Source organism: Scyliorhinus canicula, chromosome 5 (genome assembly GCF_902713615.1).
Source record: "Scyliorhinus canicula chromosome 5, sScyCan1.1, whole genome shotgun sequence".
In the NCBI taxonomy this organism is placed as follows: domain Eukaryota; kingdom Metazoa; phylum Chordata; class Chondrichthyes; order Carcharhiniformes; family Scyliorhinidae; genus Scyliorhinus; species Scyliorhinus canicula.
The window spans coordinates 47,798,463-47,817,801 of NC_052150.1; the positions used below are offsets into that span (position 1 = coordinate 47,798,463).

The 19,339-nt window shown below is 45.5% G+C and overlaps 1 protein-coding gene across 3 annotated transcripts in view; it reads left to right on the forward strand.

The window, feature by feature from the left end:
- The window catches only part of LOC119965963 (nuclear transport factor 2-like), a 43,445-nt gene extending 24,581 nt beyond the window's left edge, over positions 1 to 18,864 (forward strand). For all 3 annotated transcript variants that reach the window (XM_038797004.1, XM_038797003.1, XM_038797006.1), the window contains exon 5: positions 18,287 to 18,864. In XM_038797004.1, the coding sequence (XP_038652932.1) occupies positions 18,287 to 18,400 (114 nt within the window). In that variant the 3' untranslated portion in view covers positions 18,401 to 18,864. The remainder of the gene's footprint in view (positions 1 to 18,286) is intronic.
- The last annotated feature ends 475 nt before the right edge of the window (positions 18,865 to 19,339 follow it).

The following is a 19,339-nucleotide window of genomic DNA, read 5'->3' on the forward strand; positions in this document are numbered from 1 at the left end:
ACACCAGGCCCGGTCCTCCTGAGGAAGCACGTCAGGGGCACAAAACTGACCCCCTTGTTGAAAAGGTGCGCCTCCTCCATTCCAACCCCCAGTACACATTCGTGGAGTTCCCGGACGGTCGCCAGGACACAGTATCCCTTCGGGACCTGGCACCCGCTGGAACCAGCCCCCCCCTACCCCCACTGAGGAACCCCTTACCCCGTTCCCTATGCTCCCGCTCCCGATTCCGCAAGCTCGCCCCACCGGTTCCACGCGCCAGCACCAGCGCGCCCCAGTCTCCTGTCGAGCCAGAGGTTTGGACGAGACCCGCCCCGGAGTCTGCCATCGTACCCCAGCTCTCAACACCCACCCAGCCACCACAAGAGGCTGCAACCCCGGTGCTCCGCAGATCGAAACGAACAATTCGTCCACCGGACAAACTAACTCTGTGAGCCACCACCCACGCCGGACTCTATTTTTTTCACATGTGGTGAATGAGAATTCACACGGTATTATAATCTGTGTGTGTATATATATATATATATATATATTATATATATATATATATATATATGTATCAATATTGTAAGTGCAGTTGCACTACCTGACCACCAGGGGGAGTAGCACTGGGAGTACTCGAGAGTTTGTACTGGGCTCCGCCCAGGACTCCTCCCCCTGGACTGCTGTATAAAGATCCGTGCCACAGGGTCAGCTAGCCAGTTCACCGAAAGTTCAACGGCTAACAGGCTGGCTCTGTTGTAAGTATATTAAAACCGCTATTCTAATCCTACAAGCACGTGTCCGTAGAATTGTTGGTTCCAACATTGGGCTAGTGAAGTGTTTGCATCACTATCGGAGGAGGTATGTGGGACGTATGAGGAGGTGAAAAAAATCCATCTTGGGTGCATATAAACTAGTGCCTGAAGCTGAAAGACAAAGGTTAAGAAACTGAAGGAAAGAATTTGGTCAAAAATACATGGAGTTTGAAAGGCTCAAACAGAGTAATTTTGATAGGGGGATAAGGGCTTTGAAACTAGACCAAACGCATGAAGCTCTCGGAGAAATTATACTTTTGGAGGAGTTTAAAAATTCAATTCCTGATGTAGTGAGAACTCATGTGGAAGAGCAGAGGGTTAAAACTGCGAGATTAGCAGCAGAAATGGCAGATGATTAGGAATTAGTTCATTAATCAGAGCTTGGTTTCTGACATCAGTTTCAGCCTGTGAGGGACAGACACTTGGGACATGAGAAATACTCAAGTGGTAAAGGTGATCTGATGGGAGACAATAAAGAAGAGTATACCTCAGATTAAAAAAGAAATCCAGGAGGGTGGAAGAGACATGAAAAATTTCAAATGTTTTCACTGTAATAAACTCGGCCATGTAAAGTCAGTGTTGGTGGTTGGAGAAAAGCACTGGGAAGGCTGATGTGGTAAAACAGGATAAGACCGGGTTTGTGAAATGGTAAAGGAAAGCCCAAGTGAAGCGAAGGAGGTGCAGAAGATTGTACAGCCTGATCAAGAGGTGATTGATAAGATGGTGCCAGATCTCTTTAAAGAATTTACTTGTGTGGGTAAAGTTTACTCGTGTGCCTCAGGAGGAGCAGGTAAAGAAGTCACAATTTTAAGAGATACAGGGGCTAGTCAATCTTTAATGGTAAGAGATGAGGAATTGTGCAGTTTGGGAAGAATGTTGCCACAAAAGGTGGTGATATGTGCAATTCAGCGTGAGAGGAGTAGTGTTCCATTATATAAGGTAAGGTTGGAAAGTCCAGTGAAGAGTGGTGAAGTGGTAGTTGGAGTAATAGAGAAGCTATCTTGTCCAGGAATACAGTTTATCTTGGGTAATGATATAGCTGGATCGCAGGTGGAAGTGATGCCTACTGTGGTTGATAAGCCAGTGGAAAATCAGACAATTGAAATGTTGACGGACGAATATCCTGGGATTTTTCCGGATTGTGTAGTAACAAGGTCGCAAAGTCACAGGTTAAGACGAGAGGAGAAATCGAACAGTGAAGACGACGTTGAAGTGCAATTATCAGAAACGATTTTTGCTCAGATGGTTGAAAAAGAACAAGAACAGGTGGAGGATGAGGCAGATATTTTTAGTTCAGGAAAATTGGCGGAGTTACAACAGAAAGATATAGAAATAAAACGCGTGTATCAGAAAGCATACATAGAAGAGGAATCTGCATGGATACCAGAGTGTTATTACCGTATAAGTGATGTCTTGATGAGAAATTGGAGACCTTTACATATGCAAGTGGATGAAAAGTGGACAGAAGTTCATTAAGTAGTATTGCCGGTAGGGTATAGAAAGGAGGTGTTGAGAGTTTCAAATGAGGTACCAGTGGGAGGTCATTTGGGAATAAGGAAAACTTAAGCTAAATCCAAAAACATTTTTATTGGCCTGGAACATAGAACATAGAACGATACAGCGCAGTACAGGCCCTTCGGCCCTCAATGTTGCACCGACATGGAAAAAAACTAAAGGCCATCTAACCTACACTATGCCCTTATCATCCATATGCTTATCCAATAAACTTTTAAATGCCCTCAATGTTGGCGAGTTCACTACTGTTGCAGGTAGGGCATTCCACGGCCTCACCACTCTTTGCGTAAAAAACCCACCTCTGACCTCTGTCCTATATCTATTACCCCTCAATTTAAGGCTATGTCCCCTCGTGATAGCCACCTCCATCCGCGGGAGAAGGCTCTCGCTGTCCACCCTATCTAACCCTCTGATCATTTTGTATGCCTCTATTAGGTCACCTCTTAACCTTCTTCTCTCTAACGAAAACAACCTCAGGTCCATCAGCCTTTCCTCATAAGATTTTCCCTCCATACCAGGCAACATCCTGGTAAATCTCCTCTGCACCCGTTCCAAAGCTTCCACGTCCTTCCTATAATGAGGTGACCAGAACTGTACGCAATACTCCAAATGCGGCCGTACCAGAGTTTTGTACAGCTGCAACATGACCTCATGGCTCCGGAACTCAATCCCTCTACCAATAAAGGCCAACTCACCATAGGCCTTCTTCACAACCCTATCAACTTGGGTGGCAACTTTCAGGGATCTATGTACATGGACACCGAGATCCCTCTGCTCATCCACACTACCAAGAATTTTACCATTAGCCAAATATTCCGCATTCCTGTTGTTCTTTCCAAAGTGAATCACCTCACACTTCTCCACATTAAACTCCATTTGCCACCTCTCAGCCCAGCTCTGCAGTTTATCTATGTCCCTCTGTAACCTGCAACATCCTTCCGCACTGTCTACAACTCCACCGACTTTAGTGTCGTCTGCAAATTTACTCACCCATCCTTCTGCGCCCTCCTCTAGGTCATTTATAAAAATGACAAACAGCAACGGCCCCAGAACAGATCCTTGTTGTACGCCACTCGTAAATGAACTCCATTCTGAACATTTCCCATCAACCACCACTCTGTCTTCTTTCAACTAGCCAATTTCTGATCCACATCTCTAAATCACCCTCAATCCCCAGCCTCCGTATTTTCTGCAATAGCCGACCGTGGGGAACCTTATCAAACGCTTTACTGAAATCCATATACACCACATCAACTGCTTTACCCTCGTCCACCTGTTCAGTCACCTTCTCAAAGAACTCGATAAGGTTTGTGAGGCATGACCTACCCTTCACAAAACCATGCTGACTATCCCTAATCATATTATTCCTATCTAGATGATTATAAATCGTATCTTTTATAATCCTCTCCAAGACTTTACCCACCACAGATGTTAGGCTCACCGGCCTATAGTTACCGGGGTTATCTCTACTCCCCTTCTTGAACAAAGGGACCACATTTGCTATCCTCCAGTCCTCTGGCACTATTCCTGTAGCCAATGATGACCTAAAAATCAAAGCCAAAGGCTCAGCAATCTCTTCCCTGGCTTCCCAGAGAATCCTAGGATAAATCCCATCAGGCCCCGGGGACTTATCTATTTTCACCTTGTCCAGAATTGCCAACACTTCTTCCCTACTCACCTCAATGCCATCTATTCTAATAGCCTGGGTCTCAGCATTCTCCTCCACAATATTATCTTTTTCCTGAGTGAATACTGACAAAAAGTATTCATTTAGTATCTCGCTTATCTCCTCAGCCTCCACACACAACTTCCCACCACTGTCCTTGACTGGCCCTACTCTTACCCTAGTCATTCTTTTATTCCTGACATACCTATAGAAAGCTTTTGGGTTTTCCTTGATCCTACCTGCCAAAGACTTCTCATGTCCCCTCCTTGCTCGTCTTAGCTCTCTCTTTAGATCCTTCCTCGCTTCCCTGTAACTATCAAGCGCCCCAACTGAAACTTCACGCCTCATCTTCACATAGGCCTCCTTTTTCCTCTTAACAAGAGATTCCACTTCTTTGGTAAACCACGGTTCCCTCGCTCTACCCTTTCCTCCCTGTCTGACTGGTACGTACTGATCAAGAACATGCAATAGCTGTTCCTTGAACAAGCTCCACATATCCAGTGTGCCCAACCCTTGCAGCCTACTTCTCCAACCTACACATCCTAAGTCATGTCTAATGGCATCATAATTGCCCTTCCCCCAGCTATAACTCTTGCCCTGCGGGGTATACTTATCCCTTTCCATCACTAATGTAAAGGTCACCGAATTGTGGTCACTGTCTCCAAAGTGTTCACTTACCTCCAGATCTAACACCTGGCCTGGTTCATTACCCAAAACCAAATCCAAAGTGGCCTCACCTCTTGTTGGCCTGTCAACATATTGTGTCAGAAAACCCTCCTGCACACATTGTACAAAGAACGACCCATCCAATGTACTCGAACTATATCTTTTCCAGTCAATACTAGGAAAGTTAAAGTCTCCCATAACAACTACCCTGTTACTTTCGCTCTTTTCCAGAATCATCTTCGCCATCCTTTCCTCTACATCCCTAGAACTATTAGGTGGCCTATAGAAAACTCCCAGCAGGGTGACCTCTCCTTTCCTGTTTCTAACCTCAGCCCATACTACCTCGGAAGAAGAGTCCCCATCTTGCACCCTTTCTGCCACCGTAATACTGTCCTTGACTAGCAGCGCCACACCTCCCCCTCTTTTGCCCCCTTCTCTGACTTTACTAAAGCACCTAAACCCCGGAACCTGCAACAACCATTCCTGTCCCTGCTCTATCCATGTCTCTGAAATGGCCACACCATCGAAGTCCCAGGTACCAACCCATGCTGCCAGTTCCCCTACCTTATTTCGTATACTCCTGGCATTGAAATAGACACACTTCAAACCACCTACCTGAACACTGCCCTCCTGCGAAGTCAAATCTGTGCTCCTGACCTCTCTACTCTCAATCTCTCGCACCCCAAAACTACAATCCAGGTTCCCATGCCCCTGCTGAATTAGTTTAAACCCCCCCAAAGAGTACTAACAAATCTCCCCCCCAGGATATTGGTGCCCCTTGGGTTCAGATGTAGACCATCCTGTCTATAGAGGTCCCACCTTCCCCAGAAAGAGCCCCAGTTATCCAGAAATCTGAGTCCCTCCCGCCTGCACCATCCCTGTAGCCACGTGTTTAATTGCTCTCTCTCCCTATTCCTCGTCTCACTATCACGTGGCACGGGCAACAACCCAGAGATAACAACTCTGTTTGTTCTCGCTCTGAGCTTCCATCCTAGCTCCCTAAAGGCCTGCCTGACATCCTTGTCCCCTTTCCTACCTATGTCGTTAGTGCCAATGTGGACTACGACTTGGGGCTGCTCCCCCTCCCCCTTAAGGACCCGAAAAACACGATCCGAGACATCACTTACCCTTGCACCTGGGAGGCAACATACCAAACGTGAGTCTCTCTCGCTCCCACAAAATCTCCTATCTGTGCCCCTGACTATTGAGTCCCCAATTACTAATGCTCTGCTCCTCTCCCCCCTTCCCTTCTGAGCAACAGGGACAGACTCCATGCTAGAGTCCCGCACCCCATGGCTTACCCCTGGTAAGTCGTCCCCCCCACAAGTATCCAAAACGGTATACTTGTTACTCAGGGGAATGACCGCAGGGGGTCCCTGCACTGTCTGCTTCTTCCCAGTCCCTCTTACAGTTACCCATCTATCTCCAGTCTTTGGTGTAACTACTTCCCTGAAGCTCCTATCTATGACCACCTCTGCCTCCCGAATGATCCGAAGTTCATCCAACTCCAGCTCCAGTACCATAACTCGGTCTTGTAGGAGCTGGAGCTGGCTGCACTTCCTGCAGGTAAAATCAGCAGGGACACTAACGGCATCCCTCACCTCAAACATCCTGCAGGAGGAACATTGCACTACCTTCCCTGCCATCCCACTTAATTTCAACCAAGTTCTGGTAAACAAATATAAAACAAATAAAAAAATAATAATATAATATAGCACTTACCTGCTCACCCCAATGGGTCTTATTATTAGGTTAGAGGAGGAGGGCGGGTGGGAGACACTACACGTGTAGTGTCTCGGGTATCCTCTCCACCACAATTTATTGGCTAGGAGAAAATCCTTCCCAGAAGTCCGCGGGTCGTACTTCCGGTTCCCGCCTTATATTATCTTTGCTCCCACTGGCACCCCGCCGCTCTCAATGTGTCCCCTCCCGCTCTTTTCAATGTCCCGGCTGTCTTACCTCTCGCGCTCTTTTCAATGTCCTGGCTGTCTCTCCTCTCGCGCTGTTTTCAATGTCCCGGCTGTCTTACCTCTCGCGCTCTTTTCAATGTCCCAGCTGTCTCTCCTCTCGCGCTCTTTTCAATGTCCCGGCTGTCTTACCTCTCGCGCTCTTTTCAATGTCCTGGCTGTCTCTCCTCTCGCGCTGTTTTCAATGTCCCGGCTGTCTTACCTCTCGCGCTCTTTTCAATGTCCCAGCTGTCTCTCCTCTCGCGCTCTTTTCAATGTCCTGGCTGTCTCTCCTCTCGCGCTGTTTTCAATGTCCCGGCTGTCTTACCTCTCGCGCTCTTTTCAATGTCCTGGCTGTCTCTCCTCTCGCGCTGTTTTCAATGTCCCGACTGTCTTACCTCTCGCGCTCTTTTCAATGTCCCGGCTGTGTCTCCTCTCGCGCTGTTTTCAATGTCCCGGCTGTCTCTCCTCTCGCGCTCTTTTCAATGTCCTGGCTGTCTCTCCTCTCGCGCTGTTTTCAATGTCCCGACTGTCTTACCTCTCGCGCTCTTTTCAATGTCCTGGCTGTCTCTCCTCTCGCGCTCTTTTCAATGTCCCGACTGTCTTACCTCTCGCGCTCATTTCAATGTCCCGGCTGTCTTACCTCTCGCGCTCTTTTCAATGTCCCGGCTGTCTCTCCTCTCGCGCTGTTTTCAATGTCCCGACTGTCTTACCTCTCGCGCTCTTTTCAATGTCCCGGCTGTCTCTCCTCTCGCGCTGTTTTCAATGTCCCGGCTGTCTCTCCTCTCGCGCTCTTTTCAATGTCCCGGCTGACTTACCTCTCGCGCTCTTTTCAATGTCCTGGCTGTCTCTCCTCTCGCGCTGTTTTCAATGTCCCGGCTGTCTTACCTCTCGCGCTATTTTCAATGTCCCAGCTGTCTCTCCTCTTGCGCTCTTTTCAATGTCCTACATTGGACTACATAAAGGTATAGTTAAATTTTGTCAATCATGTCACACATGTCAAGTGATAGGGAAACCTCAAGCAGTGATAAAACCAGCGCCCTTAATACCCATTCCAGCATTTGAGGAACCTTTTTCAAGGGTCCTAATTGATTGCGTAGGACCACTTCCTAAAACAAAAAGTGAAAAATCAATATCTTTTGACGATAATGGAGGTGTCTACTAGGTTTCCAGAGGCCATTCCAGTATGCAATATTACAGCTAAGAGGATTGTGGAGGTGTTACTTAAATTCTTTATTAGATATGGACTACCCACAGAAATACAATTGGATCAAGGATCGAATTTTACCTCTAGGTTATTCAAAGAAGTTATGGATAGCTTAAGAATAAAACAACTTAAATCAACTGTGTCCCATCCAGAATCGCAGGGAGCGTTAGAAAGGTGGCATCAGACATTAAAGACAATGTTGAGGGCTTATTGTCAAGAATATCCAGAGAATTGGAATCAAGAAATTCCATTCGTACTGTTTGCAGTTTGGGATGCACCTATTGAGTCAACCAAATTTATTCCTTTTGTACTAATTTTTGGTCATGAGGTAAGAGGACAACTTAAATTGATTAAGGAAAAATTGGTGGGTGCGAAATCAGAACTTGCATTATTGGGTTACGTGTCAAATTTTGGGGAACGATTAAATAGAGCAGGTGAATTGGCTAGAAAACATTTGAAAGTTGCACAAAATGTGATGAAGGGTCGCGGACAAGAAATCCAAAGTTCGTAGTTTTGCCAGTGGAGATAAAGTTTTAGTGTTGTTACGAGTGGTAGGTGAATCTTTAAAAGCTAGGTTTTGTGGACCATATCAGATTGAAAGGAAATTAAATGAGGTGAATTGTGGTAAAAACACCAGACAGAAGGAAGACTCACTGAGTGTGTCATGTGAATATGTTTAAAAGGTACTTTAAAAGGGAAGGAGAGAAAAAGGAGGAGGTTTTGATATAGAGAAATACAGCACAGAACAGGCCCTTTGGCCCATGATATTGGTCCGAACTTTTGTCCTAGGTTAATCATAGATCATAGAATTTTGGACACTAAGGGCAATTTAGCATGGCCAATCCACCCAACCTGCACATCTTTGGACTGTGGGAGGAAACCGGAGCACCCGGAGGAAACCCACGCACACGGGGAGGATGTGCAGACTCCACACAGACAGTGACCCAAGCCGAAATCGAACCTGGGACCCTGGAGCTGTGAAGCAATTGTGCTATCCACAATGCTACCGTGCTGCCCTTGAGAACAAATTAATCTACACTCCATTATTCTACCATAATCCATGTACCTATCCAATAGCTGTTTGAAGGTCCCTAACGTTTCCGACTCAACTACTTCCACAGGCAGTGCATTCCATGCCCCCACTACTCTCTGGGTAAAGAACCTACCTCTGACATCCCCCCTATATCTTCCTCCATTTACCTTAAATTTATGTCCCCGTGTAATGGTTTGTTCCACCCGGGGAAAAAGACTCTGACTGCCTACTCTATCTAGTCCCCTGATCATCTTATAAACCTTTATCAAGTCGCCCCTCATCCTTCTCCATTCTAATGAAAAAAGGTCTAGCACCCTCAACCTTTCCTCGTAAGACCTACTCTCCATTCCAGGCAACATCCTGGTAAATCTCCTTTGCACCTTTTCCAAAGCTTCCACATCCTTCCTAAAATGAGGTGACCAGAACTGCACACAGTACTCCAAATGTGGCCTTACCAAGGTTTTGTACAGCTGCATCATTACCTCACGGCTCTTAAATTCAATCCCTCTGCTAATGAACGCTAGCACACCATTGGCCTTCTTCACAGCTCTATCCACTTGAGTGGCAACTTTCAAAGATCTATGAACATAGACCCCAAGATCTCTTCTGCTCCTCTACATTGCCAACAACCCTACCGTTAACCCTGTATTCCGCATTCATATTTGTCCTTCCAAAATGGACAACCTCACACTTGTCAGGGTTAAACTCCATCTACCACTTCTCAGCCCAGCTCTGCATCCTATCTATGTCTCTTTGCAGCTGACAACAGCCCTCCTCACTATCCACAACTCCACCAATCTTCGTATCATCTGTAAATTTACTGACCCACCCATCAACTCCCTCATCCAAGTCATTAATGAAAGTCACAAACAGCAGAGGACCCAGAACTGATCCCTGCGGTATGCCACTGGTAACTGGGCTCCAGGCTGAATATTTGCCATCCACCACCACTCTCTGACTTCTATCAGTTAGCCAGTTCGTTATCCAACTGGCCAAATTTCCTACTATCCCATGCCTCCTTACTTTCTGATTAAGCCTACCATGGGCAACCTTATCAAATGCCTTACTAAAATCCATGTACACTACATCCACTGCTTTACCTTCATCCACATGCTTGGTCACCTCCTCAAAGAAGTCAATAAGACTTGTAAGGCAAGACCTACCCCTCACAAATCCGTGCTGACTATCTCTAATCAAGCAGTGTCTTTCCAGATGCTCAGAAATCCTATCCCTCAGTACCCTTTCCATTATTTTGCCTACCACCGAAGTAAGACTAACTGGCCTGTAATTCCCAGGGTTATCCCTATTCCCTTTTTTGAACAGGGGCATGACATTCACCACTCTCCAATCCCCTGGTACCACCCCTGTTGACAGTGAGGACGAAAAGATCATTGCCAACGGCTCTGCAATTTCATTTCTTGCTTCCCATAGAATCCTTGGATATATCCCGTCAGGCCCGGGGGACTTGTCTATCCTCAAGTTTTTCAAAACGCCCAACACATCTTCCTTCCTAACAAGTATCTCCTCGAGCTTACCAGTCTGTTTCACACTGTCCTCTCCAACAATATGGCCCCTCTCGTTTGTAAATACTGAAGAAAAGTACTCGTTCAAGACCTCTCCTGTCTCTTCAGACTCAATACACAATCTCCCGTTACAATCCTTGATCGGACCTACCCTCGCTCTAGTCATTCTCATATTTCTCACATATGTGTAAAAGGTCTTGGGGTTTTCCTTGATCCTACCCGCCAAAGATTTTTCATGCCCCCTCTTAGCTCCCCTAATCCCTTTCTTCAGTTCCCTCCTGGCTATCTTGTATCCCCCCCAGCGTCCTGTCTGAACCTTGTTTCCTCAGCCTTACATAAGTCTCCTTCTTCCTCTTAACAAGACATTCAACCTCTCTTGTCAACCATGGTTCCCTCACTCGACCATCTCTTCCCTGCCTGACAGGGACATACATATCAAAGACACGCAGTACCTGTTCCTTGAACAAGTTCCACATTTCACTTGTGTCCTTCCCTGACAGCCTATGTTCCCAACTTACGCACTTCAATTCTTGTCTGACAGCATTGTATTTACCCTTCCCCCAATTGTAAACCTTACCCTGTTGCACGCACCTATCCCTCCATTACTAAAGTGAAAATCACAGAATTGTGGTCGCTACCTCCAAAATGCTCCCCCACTAACAAATCTATCACCTGCCCTGGTTCATTACCAAGTACTAAATCCAATATGGCCTCCCCTCTGGTCGGACAATCTACATACTGTGTTAGAAAAGCTTCCTGGGCACACTGCACAAACACTACCCCATCCAAACTATTTGATCTAAAGAGTTTCCACTCAATGTTTGGGAAGTTGAAGTCACCCATGACTACTATCCTTTGACTTCTGAACCTTTCCAAAATCTATTTCCCAATCTGTTCCTCCACATCTCTGCTGCTATTGGGGGGGCCTATAGAAAACTCCCAACAAGGTGACTGCTCCTTTCCTATTTCTGACTTCAACCCATACTACCTCAGTCGGCAGATCCTCCGCGAACTGCCTTTCTGCAGCTGTTATACTATCTCTAATTAACAATACCACCCCCCCCCCCCCCCACCTCTTTTACCATCCTCCCTAATCTTGTTGAAACATCTATAACCAGGGACCTCCGACAACCATTTCTGCCCCTCTTCTATCCAAGTTTCCATGATGGCCACCACATCGTAGTCCCAAGTACCAATCCATGCCTTAAGTTCACCCACCTTATTCCTGATGCTTCTTGCGTTGAAGTATGCACACTTCAACCCATCTCCTTGCCTGCAAGTACTCTCCTTTGTCAGTGTTACCTTCCCCACTGCGTCACTACACGCTTTGGCATCCTGAATATCGGCTTCCTTAGTTGCTGGACTACAAATCCGGTTCCCATTCCCCTGCCAAAATAGTTTAAACCCTCCTGAAGACTACTAGAAAACCTCCGTCCCAGGATATTGGTGCCCCTCTGATTCAGATGCAACCCGTCCTGCTTGTACAAGTCCCACCTTCCCCAGAATGCGCTCCAATTATCTAAATACCTGAAGCCCTTCCTCCTACACCATTCCTGCAGCCATGTGTTCAACTGCACTCTCTCACTATTCATAGCCTCGCTATCACGTGGCACCGGCAACAAACCAAAGATGACAACTCTGTCTGTCCTGGCCTTTAAATTCCAGCCTAACGCCCTAAACTTGTTTATTATCTCCACACCCATTTTCCTACCTATGTCGTTGGTACCAATGTGCACCACGACTTCTGGCTGCTCACCCTCTCCCTTCAGGATCCTGAAGACACGATCCGAGACATCCCTGGCACCCGGGAGGCAACAAACCTTCCAGGAGTCTCGCTCGCGACCACAGGATCTCCTATCTATTCCCCTAACCATTGAATCTCCTATTACTATTGCTTTTCTATTCTCCCCCCTTCCCTTCTGAGCCCCAAAGCCAGACTCAGTGCCAGAGACCTGGCCGCTAGGGCCTTCCCCCGGTAGGTCATTCTCTTTCCCCCCCCCCCCCCCCCCCCCAACAGCATCCAAAACGGTATACTTGTTTTGAAGGGGAACGGCCACGAGGGATCCCTGCACTGTCTGCCCGATAGTTTTCTTTCCCCTGACTGTAACCCAGCTACTCTTACCCTGTACCTTGGGTGTGGCTACCTCCCTGTAACTCGTCTCGATAACCCTCTCTGCCTCCCGGATGATCCGAAGTTCATCCAGTTCCAGTTCCCTAACACGGTCTCTGAGGAGCTGGAGTTGGGTGCACTTCCCGCAGGTATAGTCAGCGGGGACACCGGTGGTATCTCTCACCACCCACATCCTACAGGAGGAGCATGCAACGGCCCTAGCCTCCATCCCCTCTTACTTTGCAGAATATAGCTGCCCTGTAGACCAACTGGACCTCCGCCCTCCGACTCTGCTTCCAGTCAGCTGCACTCTGTAAACTCCTGGCTCCCTTCTCGCTCTTTACGGAAATGAAATGAAAGGAGTACCTTGCTCCCTTCTCGCCTAACTCCCTCAGTCACGAAACTCTCACTGTAGCACTCAAATGCACCAAGTTCAGCACTCCAGTGCAAACAAAGTCTGCACTGTAGCTGGATTCTTTTTATACTGTGAATCTAGCCTCTGAAATGGGCCTCTTTTAATGATTCTAACTCAAAGTTATGAACCAAATCCAGATGACTGTGAATTTGACATACCTCAAACTAAATTGGGAAACGAGGATGTTCTTAAAAATTGGGATAAATTGTTGAGTTACCTTCCAGAGGAAAAACGGACTGTCCTGAAAGTTATTGATATCACTTGGGCAAGTTTGTAGAGCTAAATTAAGAAGTACTAAAATGGCTATACATGATGTAGATGTGGGAAATGCTGTTCCAATCAAACAACATCCATACAGACTTAGCCCTTTAAAATTGGCACAGGTTAACAGTGAGATTGAGAGTATGCTTAAAAATGGCATAATTGAAGTGGGTTGCAGCCAATGGAGCTCGCCCATTGGTATCAAAACCAAACGGTACCCAACAGTTGTGTGTGGACTATAGAAAGGTTAATGCAGTTACAAGAACAGACTCTTATCCTATCCCACGTTTAGAGGATTGCATTGAGAAAGTGGGACAATCAGCTTTTATTTCCAAATTGGATTTACTTAAAGGTTACTGGCAGGTACATTTGTCCGAAAGAGCAAAGGAAATTTCAGCTTTTGTGACTCCAGATGGTATATACCAATTCAAAGTTATGCCATTTGGCATGAAAAACGCACCAGCCACATTTAAACGGTTAACTAACGAAGTTGTTTCAGGATTACCCTATTGTGCGGTATACATCGACGATCTGGTCATTTTCAGCCAGACATGGAAAGAACATTTGAAATATCTGATGGAGTTATTCGATCGACTTCAGGAGGCGGGTTTGCTGACAAACCTAGTTAAAAGTGAATTTGGAAAAGCCCACGTCACTTTCCTTGACGAGTTTCCAATACCCTCAAGACAAAGGGAAATAATACGATTTCTTGGCATGAATAGATTTGATCGAACACTTGTGCAAAGGTTTTGTAGCGTGATTGCTCCACTGATGGACTTGCTGAAGAAACGTCGAAAATTTCAGTAGACAGCGGACTTTCAAAAGGCATTTGACGGCCTGAAAGCTGTGATAACCAATGCTCCTGTGTTGGAGAATTACAAAGCACTCTGCAATCAGATTGAACTAAAGTATCTGACTTTAAAGAGAAATGCCAAGGCGTAGCGAAATGGACGGATCATGCAGAGACCTTCTTGTTCAGAGACCGTCAATCAGGAAGGATTCCAGTTCGAGGAAGAAGGAAAATAAATGGACTACATTATTATACCTGTTTACGTGTGTTTGTTTTTTGAAACAAAAAAGTATATTTACTGTATGTCTTTCTTGAAGGATGGTGAAAAATGAAACCATCTTAAAGTTGATGGGTTTTTTTGGTGGGGGAGGTGTCATGAGAATGCCGCTTTAAGAAATGTTTGGCTGCTCATATTACTGCAGTGATGTCAGAGTGTGGGTGGAGCTGGGCTGTCTGTCAGCTTTTTACTTTTGTTTCAGGCTGCTTGCTGCAGGGTGTGTTTTAGATTTTTGTTTTCAGTGTTGGAGCTGAAGCCAGACAGAGCAGGTGCTCTGTGCTGAAAAGATTATCACTTGATCATTTGGTGAATTCAGAATTATAAATATTCTCAATAGTGAATGTAAACCTAATGTGCTTCTGTTAAAAGGTGTTTCTTTTGTCTTCTGGATGTTGTTTAGGAAATTATTAAGGATTATTTAGTGTTATATTCTTTTGGGGGTTGTATTTGAATTGATGGTTGCTGAGATGTTCACTATGTTTTAAAAAGGTTAACTTGAGTTCATTGTTTTGCTTTAAAAAATACTTTTCCATTTCTGCTGTACCACACCTGTAGAGTGGGCCATGTGCTCCCCATACCACAATCTATTAAAAGTTGTGGGTCAGGTGAACTCCATGATACACTTTGGGGTTCTCTAAACCCTGGCCCATAACACTAAGCACTACATATATTCACATACAGGGCTGTCTTTTGCAGACAGAGGTGCACGCCTTTTCCAACTAAACAATTTTGGGGACAGCCATACTTTGGTTCATTCCCCATGGCAAGACCTTGACCAATCAGTCGACTGGTTGGTTTGAATTTAAACAATAACGTGGCAGTTAACTGTCCTCAGTGCATTCTCCATAGTAACCACCGCTACCAATCAGAGTCCACTTGTTAACCAATCGGATCTTTTCTTCTGCAGTACAGGTTGTTACCTTTGGGATTTGGTATTCTTGCCTACCTGTTCTGATGAGTGCAGGACAAAAAGATTCAACAGCATTTTTTTTTCTCATCAATACTCAAGTCCTTGATTTCACCCTTTAACAGCCTGGTCCTAATTAAGATTCTCTCCCCCCCCCCCCCCCCCCCCCCCCCCCACCCCTCCATGCAACAAAAAGCAAAATCCTTTAACCATTTTAAACACCTCAATTAGGTCACTCCTTCTGCTCAAAGAAATACAGGCAGCCTGTCCTCTTGTCATAGCTGTAGTAACATTCTGGTGAATCTCTAGTGCAATCCACCAAACCAATGAATCCGTGATAATTTAAAGACAGTTGCTGTGATTCTGTGCCCACTTTCGCCAGGAGTGCACAGGGCGACGTGGCTGCAAAATCCCGCAAGACTCTGAAAAGAAGAACCTTGCTGGTGAGATCTCGTTTTCCGATTCTCCCCACTCCTTGCCCTTGCCACTGACAGGATGAGGGAATCCCCACCCACTCACATTTGGAAAAAACGGTCATGCTCGCAAGTATTAAAACTGCTTTTCAAAAACGGGAACCAGGAGAAGGGAACCTGCTGGGGGCGCACAGCTAATTATAGCCTCCCTGGGGGGAGTGGGACGTGGCTGGGCAGTACACAGCATTCTGTACTTCCCCCTGGCAATGCCGTGGGCCCTTTTGGGGAGCTCCATTTGGGGATTCCACTTTTTATTGGGGGGGGGGGGGGGGGTGAGAATTGCCTTTCTACATATTGGGGGGCAGGGAGGTTCCCGCTGTGCATGTTTGGGGGGCCCTCTTGCGCATATCGGGGGGGTGGGGCCCTCTTGCGCATGTCGAGGGATCCTCTTGCATTGTCCGGGGGGGGGGGGGGGGGGGGAGAGCCTCTTGCGCCTGTCTGGGTTTGGGGGGGGGAGCCTTTTGCGCCTATCCAGGGGGGGCCCTCTTGCGCATATTTGGGGGGGGCCTCTTGCGCCTGTCTGGGGGGGGGGGCCCTCTTGCACGTGTCGGGGGATCCTCTTGCACTTGTCCGGGGTGGGGGGGGGGAAGAGAGCCTCTTGCGCCTGTCCGGGTGGGGGGGCCTCTTGCGCGTGTTGTTGAGAGGGTGGGTAGTGAATGGTTTAAATCACAGTTCAAGGTGAAAAAGGAGGAGAATAAAAATAATTTTTTAAAAATCACAGATCAAGGACGCTCTGACCTCTGTACGGTTGGTGTTGCCAGCTCTATTAGGCCCAACCCGCCAGCGTGACGGCGTGGGCCACACCAGGAGATTTCTTCTGCAGAGTGCTTCAAAATGTGGCACAAAAGGCGGGCTGTGCGGCCTGCAAGTAACACGCCGGGTTTCACACCTTGGCCAATAACAGAAAATTCTGCCCCTTGTTTAACCCATTTTCAGATGTGATGTGACCAATTCCTACTATGCTGAAATTAAAATGTCAGTTGGGAATTGGTTCAGCAGCTGAATTGGATTTAATTCCATGACAAAAGCCGAACTCTTTGGTTGTGTATCTGTTCAGCATGGCTTTTGCAGGAACGCTTAATGGTTCAGTCCTGCCTTTGGTGCGAGACTGGTGATTGGGAGTCACTTCTGCCAGAGGTTACGTAACACCCCCCTGGTATACATTGAGCTTTTGAGCTGTTTTTGCACTCGTCACGCGAGCAATTTGATCGACTGTTCCAACAGCCAATTGAGTAGTCTTGATGCACTGCTCAACTGTATAATTTTTTCATTTCGGAAGTGCCAAAGCTTGGATATTTAAATAGAAGCACAAAGCTGGTCAGAAATTACCAAGAAATGTAATTAACCAGACGATTAATGGAAATGTTTGAACTTATAATTTATCCTTTGCTTCTGCATCGATTATACAAAGTTAATGCCTCGTTCTAATTCCATGAATTTTGTTATTGAATTAGCCACGTGTATTTGAATTAGCCGCGTGTATTTGAATTAGCCAAGTGTATTTGAATTAGCCAAGTGTATTTGAATTAGCCAAGTGTATTTGAATTAGCCAAGTGTATTTGAATTAGCCAAGTGTATTTGCTGGTGTGCCTTGATTTTCCATGCAAATGGCGCTTTATAAATGCAAATCTTTATTGGTTGCAGTCAGTGTGAAATTTATGCACATACTTTTAAACACGGAAAAAGAAGCCTCCAAAGTACACCCTTCTGGTCAATTCAGTTTCTGCTCCAGATTTACATTTTGTGCCAAAGGAATCTACTGTTTGTTTGAATTAACTTTTATCTAATTCTTGTATTGGAATTAATGAAACATGCAGGGCGCGATTCTCCGATCGCGGGACAGAGTTTCCGCGCTGCTGTGAACGCCGTCACGTTTCCTCTGGGTGCTCCGGTTTCCTTCCACGGTCCAAAAATGTGACGATTAGGTGGATTTGCCACCTGTACCATAGGTGTACTTGAGTGTTTCAAGCATTTTGCATACCTAATTTGGACTTTTTTGAATATATATTTATATACTATAAAGAGTCCGTTTACAGTGACAGTAACTTGCACATGTTGCTGTTAATTGTGTCCTAAGGTTTGAATGCAGTCTAGATCGATTGTGTTGATCTTATTGCCTTAATAAAATGAGTACTCGATTAACAAGTTGTCAACCATCTTCCGCAAATGGATAGCTTTGCATTCAAATGTAGAGTTAATTTAATTTTCATGCCACTCAGGAAATTTAAATTATTTTATACATTGCCGTATCATTCTGCAGTCATCTTTTTTGTAAAACTGCCATTAAAAAGATGTATTCATGGTATGGCCATAAAAGATCCTAATGCACTTTAAATGATTTTTTAAGCATTTAATGAAGGAGAGCAGTTGGACAGACATCCGAGAGAGCACTTGAGTGGTGCCATGGGGTCTCTTGTTACCTGCTGAGTGCAGATCAGGCCTCTGCTTAACGTCTCATCTGAAAGATAGCACTCCATTGCAGTGCAGCACTCTCCATTGCAGTGCAGCACTCCTGCATTGGAGTATCGGCTTGGATTTGCTGCTCCAGAGTAGAACTTTAACCTGCAATTCTCTGACTCTGAGGCTAACCAGTACTGTGTTTTTTTTTAAATAGTGCTGTACAAATCTAATGAAAGGTTAATTTTTCTTTTTGTTCCACTAAATAACCTCAACTAATTCAAATCTTTTGTGTCTCCCTTTTAGGTGGATGATGACCCCGTGATGGGATTTCACCAGTTATTCCTTCTGAAAAATGATAATGACAAGTGGATCTGCACAAATGACATGTTCAGATTGGCTCTCCATAACTTTTGCTAGGCCTGCTTTGTAGCCCTGGCCGTACTTTAATCAGCCACTGGTATACAGTCTGAAATGATAGTGAAGCGGTGGATTCACAAGGGCACTGTTGTGGTACAGGACCAACGTAATGAACTGAATTGCTTAATGAAAACTATTGCAGTAATTTCCTGTTAGATTTTCAACCTGTTCAGCATTCAATGGTCAGATGCAAGATCACTATTTATGCAACCAGTAACTGACAATGACTGCGTTTTGAAGTTATCTGTAAATGGTTTCCTCTGGTGTATTTTTTTTTTTGTTTGTGAAGTATTTGAGTGTCAATTGAAAATTTCTGTTAGGACCTTTTCGTGAAGGATATTTTTACAAAAAAAAGATCAATTCAGAAACGTATCATCCATACTTGTCAAGTTCTTGTAAAATGTTCACACAGGACACTTGCTTGTTTTCAGAATGTGATTTTGAATAAAAGCAACATTAGTAAATTCTTCTATAAATCTACACACTTACACAAGCAACTTGGTTGGAAGTGATGACCCCATAAGCTGCAACCAGTGCAGCTCTGCAAAGGCCTGTGTTTGATTGCCGTCTATAAGTGATAATTTGACTAGAGAATCGAGGAATTATTTTTATTTATTTTTTTTCTTATAAATTTAGAGTACCCAATTCATTTTTTTTCCAGTTAAGGGGCAATTTAGCGTGTTCAATCCACCTACCTTACACATCTTTGGGTTGTGGGGCTGAAACCCACGTAAAACACGAGGAGAATGTGAAATGAAATGAAAATCGCTTATTGTCACAAGTAGGCTTCAAATTAAGTTACTGTGAAAAGCCCCTAGTCGCCACATTCCAGCTCCTGTTCGGGGAAGCTGGTAAAGGGAATTGAACCGTGCTGCTGGCCTGCCTTAGGTCTGCTTTCAAAGCCAACGATTTAGCCCTGTGCTAAACCAGCCCTTGCAA